Consider the following 8698-nt stretch of genomic DNA (forward strand, 5'->3'; position numbering starts at 1 on the left):
ATAAAAAATTTAAGTTTTAAATCTATTCAACTTGGTCTAGTAGTGATCCAAGGTTTGTGCTATTCAATATTGATGTAATATTCTTTCAATATTTGTCCCTTTTCATTACAGGCATCCAGTATTTTGGAAGTAAAATGTTATTCCTCTTGCCTATTATGGTGATGTAGTGACAAAAAACAGTGAATGGATAACTTACTAACCTACACTACTGTATTTTCATATATACAGAAGGGTATTACCAGGTTTCACAATAACCCCAATCATTATAGCTTGATATAGAAGATCCTACAGAATGCTGAAAAGGTCAAAAGATATTGATTTTTTTTCTTTCCGACTTGTAGCGATGTATTATTTTCAACATCTTCAGAAATGCATTTTATTCATGTCCGGGGTTGTTGTTGAAAATTTTACGGAAGTACTAAATAAAACTAACAAATGTTAATACATTATGAATTTCAGTAGATAGAAAAGAGTTGGAATGATCAATAATGAAATTAATTTTCCACTAATGACATATGTGATATACAATACTGTATACCAATTAAACTGTAGTAATACTGTAATACAGCACTTCAAATTACATTATATGTATCATTGCAAAAATATCTCAAATTAAAGAAAAAGAACATATAATGTATATGAACTATATATGCTTTGATATGTTTATGAGCATGATAATGAACAAATAAATTCATAAAAGATTTACAACATCATACTTCACTAACATGTTACGTTTCATTAAAAGTGTTATGAAACTTTGAAAGACCTTTGATATTGATTTGACTTACTTATTGACACCACATTTTTGACTTACTATAAGAGTGTTCTGGTATTTCAATGGCTCAGTTTATATCCCAACATCTTTTTCGGTAAGACGAGAGACTGAGATGCACATAATTAAAGCTAAACAAGATTTGTTCTGATCTACACAAAGTTGTTACTATGTATATACAAAGAAATTACATCCACCTGATTCTGGTGACAACCACTGAATACATGTATCCACACACGTAAATATTATACACGATTAAATTTACAAAGCATGATCTACATTTACGTATCAAAACACTACATGTCATTTATAATCTTACATCACACACTTAACATTAACTATACATTTTCTACATGAGCTGTACAAAAAGAGTACTATAGAGTTGTGGAAAATGGAGCAGGATTAAAGTTGTATAGAAAGAGATAATTTCAGATAATTTTTACAATGAAGATGTCAATTCTGTTCCTTCATGAGATAGACTATGTACAAATGATATGACATCTTTATTCCATGAAGGAGGAGATGATGAAAACAATCTAATTGAGAAGGACCTCTATTATTGCTTCCAAACAATTTGAGGTGTCCAAATCCTCAAATTAAAGGCAGGGTATTCTGCAAACAATACTTCAGATTTATATACTGCCATCTGCTGCTCAGACCGTCACGATGTGTCGACAGCCATATCCCAAAATGCATCACCAAATGATGATGAACCCATGATGATGCTTGGGTGCAGGAACCAGAAATTACTTGTACGCCTACACTGCAGCAGTGGTAGCAATGACAATGACATACCCTGCCTTTAATACTTTAATTTTTCATACAGAATGATAGAATATAAAACTTGATTAGCCCAAAGCCAAGAATAAAACCTTTCACCAACACCCTCAATACATTCACTTCAATATATAGTGAAATCTTTCCAATTTCACTATTTTTCTTTAGCATGTCATCAGCATTTACAGCAATCATATATATTATACACATTTGAGAAACAACCCCTTCTGTAATTTTTCATTTGGCTTATTCAATGAAAAACTACCTAGACCCTGTTTTCGCAATATTGAAATGTACATTTAAAGAAATTTTGAATGATGAAATAAAATCCTTGATTTATTATAATTATCTTATACAGCAATACAAATGGCATTGATTTACAGCACTCAAATTTAAAAACAAAATCAAATCCATGAATTATCTTGAATGGAAGGCATAACAAAAAATATAAATGAAGGCACCATCCATGGATTTATATTGTACCGGTAATAGGAATTATGTCAATCTCAATTAAATATTGAGATAGCCAAATGTCACATCACGTCTCAGTTGGATGTTGACTGAAGACTAAAAATAAATAATACAGTTTATTCCCAAGTTATAACAATGATTCAACTTGAACATGATACCATCATATGTAGTATTCTCTTTTTTTAATATCAATTAGGTATCATGTTGGAGAAATATTCAAATTATGTGTAATATGCATTAGTAAATATAATTTAAGGCAATGCTATTGTTCCGCCACTATGCCTATTATACATGCCAAGTAATGACAGCTAAATTCACATTGTATCAATTCATCAATTATGTATTATTGCCTTCAACAGCCATGGACTACACATAATAAAGGATTTAAGGCAATATAGATTTAAATAATTTCTCTGAAAGATCATTGAATCTTGCATTACTTCTGTAGAAGATCATATAAGTGACCCAGTGGCTCAAGAAAACATCAAGGTGTATGTATAAAGGTGGACCAAGTTAAACAAGGTTTAACATACTTCATTAATGTATGGAGCCCCAAAGTGTCAATTTCTTTATTTTGTACAAATAAATGCAATTGTGTATCAAACCAAGTAAATCAAATGTATACCCTGGTAGTCATGAAATGAAAGTGATATTTTTAGATTTTGCAGCACATGCTTCATGAGACATGAGAGCATGATGTTTCACCCAGATGGATGCTGAATATAAACATGATTTTGATTTTTCATTTATTGACAGTTTGTGGCAATTTTACATAATGAAGAGGTTTGAGTCTTGTATGGTTCTCAATATATCAGTGAACTAAACCTTGCCTTCTTCAACATGGAGTAAAGTTTGTATAATTCTATGAACACTGGTCCAAATAATTATAAGACAATGGACCAAATAGAATGGGAATTCTCAGAAAGTGGGAACCTCTTGCTCTTAATATAACATGATAATCAAGTTGGTTCTAACAGATTAATATCACTGGATAGTTAGGACTCTTTAGTAAAAAAATAAACTACATATAACACTGGTATATATTCCAGGGACTTATTTACGGTTTTGGGCCAGCAGATCACATATCATACCTGTCTGTGTATAAATATACTGGATTGCATCCACTTTCTTATTCATAATACACACCATAAACCATCGCTGCAGCAAATAAACTGCTGTTCCTGAATTCGTAGGACGCAGAAGTGTCATTGGATGAATCCCACAGACAGCGACTACTGACCTTTAACCCCTGGTCCTGTAACTGTCCGATGTGAACTAAGACAATGATCTTGTATCGAGGCAGCATCAGGTCTTTCACTTGAGCTTTCAAGTCCTATTAAACGAAGAATAAAGAAGGAAACATGTACATAGATTCTAATCACCAATATACCAAAATTACACTGAATTACATGATGTACAATGATAATAAAAATGAGAGCAAATGGTGATTGATATCAAATGAGAGTCACTGTGAGCTTAATAGATTCAGGTTATTGGATCTGCAGAAGTAATGCTAGGGGGTGTTTCACAAAGACTAAGATCAACTTTAAGTTGTACTTAACTATATATGGCAGGCCATTCAGGCCACTGTTTGCTCTCACCATTTACTGGCATTGGATCTCTCAAGATACATACAAATCAATTTACATTTTTTGATAATTCATTATTGAAGGAAAATATGTTATCTAAAGATCATGATGGTGAGAGCAACCAGTGGCATGAATGGCCTGCCATAGTTAAGTCCGACTTAAAATCGGTCTTAGTCTTTGTGAAACATCCCCCTCCCCAGAGTGCAACTCCCCTTCCTGTAGTTCTTTAATGCAACCGTGAGGGCATTATAAATCACAATGATTTTCAAATCCCCTATCCCGGAGGTCCAATTTTATCTTCAAGGTTCGGGATGAGAAATTGGTGAAATTGCACTTTGCTTATTATATTGCATGTACTGAAACCATCATAAGTACCAGTTCACAGACATCCCATTGAAATGCATGTTAAATTTATTACACACATTTCAACAAGACATTGGTGAACATGTACTTGTGACGGTTCATGAAACACTGCCCTGGACAATAAAAAATATGGTGCCTGATCATGTTCCACATGATAGAATGTATATAATCAGCAGCTAATAAAAGCTTTATTAAAGGGATCCGGTAACTTTGTCTCAGATTCTGAAACAAAATTCTGGATTTAGCTCATGATGCAATGATAATTATAAACATTTAGGTCAGTCAGGAACCCCATTACTTTTACAAGCCGATCGCCTGTCTGATTATCAAGATATTTATGATTGGAATTACAAATTTTGAAAAACGTTCGCCTGACGGTTTTCATAACACTACAGTCTATTGGGGAAAACGAGTATGGTAAAAACCGGTCACTCAAAGATTTTTACTTTTTTGAGGCACTTCTTGATCATTTTGAAGCGCAATTTTTTTAGGGCTTCAATATTACACCATATCACAGACACTGATAACATGTAGGGCCGTGTATCTCAGATTTAACATTGTTAAACGATCCCTTTAAGGAGTGTGTACCATGTTTCTTTCCCTGCTAACTTACATCTGAAATAGTCTTGGTCATCTTTTTACACCACTCCGGCTCGTATCTCTTATCCTGCAAGTAGCCCTCCATCGTCTCTTTGAGCATACTCTTCACGGTTGTGACAGGGAACTTCTTGACTGGTCCGAGCTGATAGGTAGGCTCTAATCTTACCGGTCCATGTCTTGAGCTATCATGAGGCTCATCGATGAATGATACTGTGCTGACAGACCTGCAGGAACATACACAGAGATAAGCAAATGATGATAACAATAATAATGATGATGATTTGAGAATAATAATAAGAACAACATCAATTATTATCATTATTATAACAATAACAATAGTAATCATTATTATCATCATCATCATAAAAGACAATAACACAATACTGTATTGGTTATCAAAACATATTCAAAACACAATCACCAATTTATTCTACCAACTACTAAGAGAGCAATTACATACATGCTTGTCGACAAGCTCTGGATAAACTTAGCAATTTCCCAAGCCCCTCTTTTATTAAACATCCCTCCCCCTTGCAACCCAACATTTGTTACTCTGGCTACTGGAGTTGTTGTGGTCTAGGGGATACTCTTTGGACTGTGGATCACAGGGTTCACAGTTCGAGTCCCGCCACAGCACTTATATCCTTTGGCAAGACATAAATCTACATTTCCCAATGCCCACCCAGGTGTTAAATGGGCAACCGTTGGAAGGAATTCCTTGAATGCAGTGAGCACCAATATCGGTAGCCTAGCAGAGCCAGGGTAATATGAGAGGGTCTTCGATGGGCATCTTTTGGTTGGATATGTGCGCTATAAAAATATCCAATATTATTATTATTATTATAACTTAATTGGAACACCTACCCAGCAGGTTTGATCCTGGCACCAAATTCACTGCCACTCATGAGTGAGGATGCGCTGCCATGGCGTTTCAACAGCTTGGCTGCCTTCGAACGAGCTACATCCTGTTTGTCTGAAGACATCTTTGGGGTCCGGTATCTGTCAAGTTCTGGTGAACAACTATGCCCTGATTCCCTATTGTTGATCCTTATGCCATGCACACCTCTTCTTAGATATCTAGACATCAAAAAGAGCAATGAGAAATGTAACTATTATTAACATCAATGCTGCTTTCGTTCAACTATCGATATGTATATGTGTTCAATGCGATCGGCACTGTGATATTATCAATGTATGTGCTTGAGCCTATCCATGATGGACGTGAATGGCAGTGCTGGAATAAAGTTTTAGACTGACAATTATTCCATTGTGGATTGAGAAATGTTTTGGTATCTAGAAGTTGGTTTATTCCAACACCCACTAACAACATGGTGGAAGCGGTGGGATGTCATCAAAATGAGTGTTGCTCATAATAATAATAATAATCATAATAATCATAAAAATAATATTAATGATAATAATAATAACAATAATAATAATAGTAATGATAAAAAAGAAGAAGAAGAAGACTGAGAAGAATGAGAAGAAAAAGAGGAAGAAGAAGAAGAAGAAGAAGAAGAAGAAGAAGAAGAAGAAGAAGAAGAAGAAGAAGAAGAAGAAGAAGAAGAAGAAGAAGAAGAAGAAGAAGAAGAAGAAGAAGACTGAGAAGAATGAGAAAAATGAGAAGAAGAAGAAGAAGAAGAAGAAGAAAGAAGAAGAAGAAGAAGAAGAAGAAGAAGAAGAGGAAGAAGAAGTATAAGAAGAAGAAGAGGAAGAGGAACAAGAAGAAGAAGAGAAAAGGGAACAAGAAGAAGAAGAAGAAGAAGAAGAAGAAGAAGAGGAAGAGGAAGAGGAAGAACAAGAACAAGAACAAGAAGAACAAAAACAAGAAGAAGAAAAAGAAGAGGCACGAGAAGGAGAAGAAGAAGAACAACAACAACAACACCAACAAGAAGAAATCAAACAAGAAGAAGAACAAGAAGAAGAGGAACAAGAAGAAGAAAAAGAAGAGGAACAAGAAGGAGAAGAAAAAGAATTACAATCATAAGATAACAAAACATTAATCTATAAGGTCAAAATCATGTACACCTAAAAATATAATTTGGAACCACATATCAAATACATGTCAACCCTTTGCTTAAAATGGGAATTAGATGGTTCCTATTTATAGATCTTGTATCCTCTGTGAGTGGCAGAATTGAGTAGTCAGCTGGTCAACTGGTTTAAATATACAGACAAATGAAAAACTGCACAAGATAAACACTTTCTAATAGCACCCAATGTCATGTTTTTACAGACAGATTTGTTCTAAGCCTACCATACTTCTCACAAACATACTCTCATTTACATTTACGTACCTCTCACCAACAGGCAACACAGACTAGACCTGACATGAATTTATAGGATCTTCATGTACTTGTTCTATGCAGTACTTAGTTTCAGATTCAGAATACCATCCTGGCATCCAATTATTAACATAAAGAGTGTGACGGTTATCTATACAAGACTGATCAAGAAAAGCCCAAACCAAGATGAATGATAACATGCTACGTTAATAGATCTCTCAATACACTGACGATGTCTCTGAGCGCTTTACAGATGTTTTATTACCCAGCTAGGCCATCAGATTCAGGCTTGCCCGCACACAATGCAGCATATGCACACTCTCCACTCCCTGGGGAGCATTTCAGCCAGGTGCCATTTTCCAGATGCTCACCATGCTGAACATACTACATTAACATTGGCATATTCCTACCACCAGTGACCCATTTAACACCTGGGTGGAGAGGGGCAAATGTAGGTTAACATCTTGCCAAATGACGTTAGTGTTCGGCTGGGATTTGAACCTGTACCTTGTTATCTACAGTCCGGTGACTTATGCAGGCGCGGATCCACGAACCCATTTCTATCGGCCCGGCTATGGCAACCCCTTTGTGTAAAAACTAGATAAACTCAGTTTATCAGAAAAACTGTGTTTATCAATGATAAACTCAGTTTATCAACTGATAAACTGAGTTTTTCTGATAAACTGTGTTTATCTGTTGATAAACTGAGTTTATCTGAGAAAAACAGAGTTTATCTGAGAAAAACAGAGTTTATCTAGTTTTTACACAAAGGGGTTGCCATAGCCGGGCCGATATAAATGGGTTCCTGGATCCGCGCCTGGACTTATGATAATCCACAATAAACCACAACACCTCTATAATCAGAATTATTGCATATCCGTTTGAATGAAAGAGCAGGGGAAAAAATAGTATAAAATATCACTACTGGAAAGGTATATGCATCCATGATTTATTACTAATAATAGTATACGAAAATTAAACATGTTTATATAGTTACAAAGGGTATATATCAAAATAATGAGCGGGTCGAGGAAGAAGAAGATAAATATTCATCACCTAATTCTGCGTATCAATTCTTTCTACAACTTCAACAACATATGACTTTGGTATTACAATCCATAAGTATTTTGATTTACATGATATCCTTATAGTGGCAATGAAAATGACTAAATTCGAACCTAAGAATGCAACTCAATCATGATATGTCCAGACCCAACGGCACACTGTATAAATATATACGGTCTCCAGCTCACTCTATCTCGCTTACGTAGGCCTATGCCTGGCTATGCCATATCTCGTATCTTTATTAATGACAACTAGCTGATGGTGTTGATCACCAACAAGGAAACCTCTTTAAAAAGAACAAGCACTACAAGTTACATCATTCAGTGGCTCATATTCACACAAAATATATTAATAAAACTAATTAACTTACGAATACAGGGCCGTGTCTAGTAATGTGTGACGATTGTAATTCTTCCTTCACACGATTCACAACAGGTGCGCTTCGCCAATCGCTAGGAAACCGCATACGCTCGTCGTACCGGATTATTTTCTGTACACTGAAGCCCCGCCTACTCCTTGAATTTGGTAGGCTTATAACCAAGAGTTTTTTGGAATCGCGGTTGGCGCCTTGAAATCTTTCACATACACTGCCTGGATACACTGTTACTAATATTCCAAAAATGGAGTGGGCCGGGGGGGGGGGGGGGGGAGGGGCTGGGAGAGGGGATAATATCACATCATATTCCATCCTCCTGCAAAGCCCCTACCTACCATGTCGTAGCTTCAAGTATCATTCATTTTCAATTCCAATTAATCCAAATCAAATACAATATACA

General features: G+C 35.5%; 1 protein-coding gene across 1 annotated transcript; it reads right to left on the reverse strand.

Moving 5' to 3' along the window:
- Positions 1–219: 219 nt before the first annotated feature.
- Positions 220–8421, reverse strand: LOC579302 (tctex1 domain-containing protein 1-B). The gene is made up of 4 exons (XM_779424.4): positions 8293–8421; positions 5437–5649; positions 4586–4796; positions 220–3353 (listed from the first exon to the last, which is right to left on the reverse strand). Exons 2-4 carry the CDS (start codon positions 5553–5555, stop codon positions 3150–3152), a joined length of 534 nt encoding a protein of 177 aa, XP_784517.1. The 5' UTR covers positions 5556–5649; positions 8293–8421; the 3' UTR covers positions 220–3149.
- Positions 8422–8698: the final 277 nt, after the last annotated feature.

This window comes from Strongylocentrotus purpuratus, unplaced genomic scaffold (genome assembly GCF_000002235.5).
Source record: "Strongylocentrotus purpuratus isolate Spur 01 unplaced genomic scaffold, Spur_5.0 spur5_scaffold_3, whole genome shotgun sequence".
Taxonomy (NCBI): Eukaryota; Metazoa; Echinodermata; class Echinoidea; order Camarodonta; family Strongylocentrotidae; genus Strongylocentrotus; species Strongylocentrotus purpuratus.

Excerpts from the sequence above, each read along its gene's own strand:
- LOC579302 (XM_779424.4), bottom strand. The coding sequence starts at position 5,555 with ATGTCTTCAGACAAACAGGATGTAGCTCGTTCGAAGGCAGCCAAGCTG. Across the intron at positions 4,797-5,436 it reads GCCAGGATCAAACCTGCTGG|GTCTGTCAGCACAGTATCAT; the intron begins GTAGGTGTTCCA and ends ATGTTCCTGCAG. Across the intron at positions 3,354-4,585 it reads TGACCAAGACTATTTCAGAT|GACTTGAAAGCTCAAGTGAA; the intron begins GTAAGTTAGCAG and ends TTCGTTTAATAG.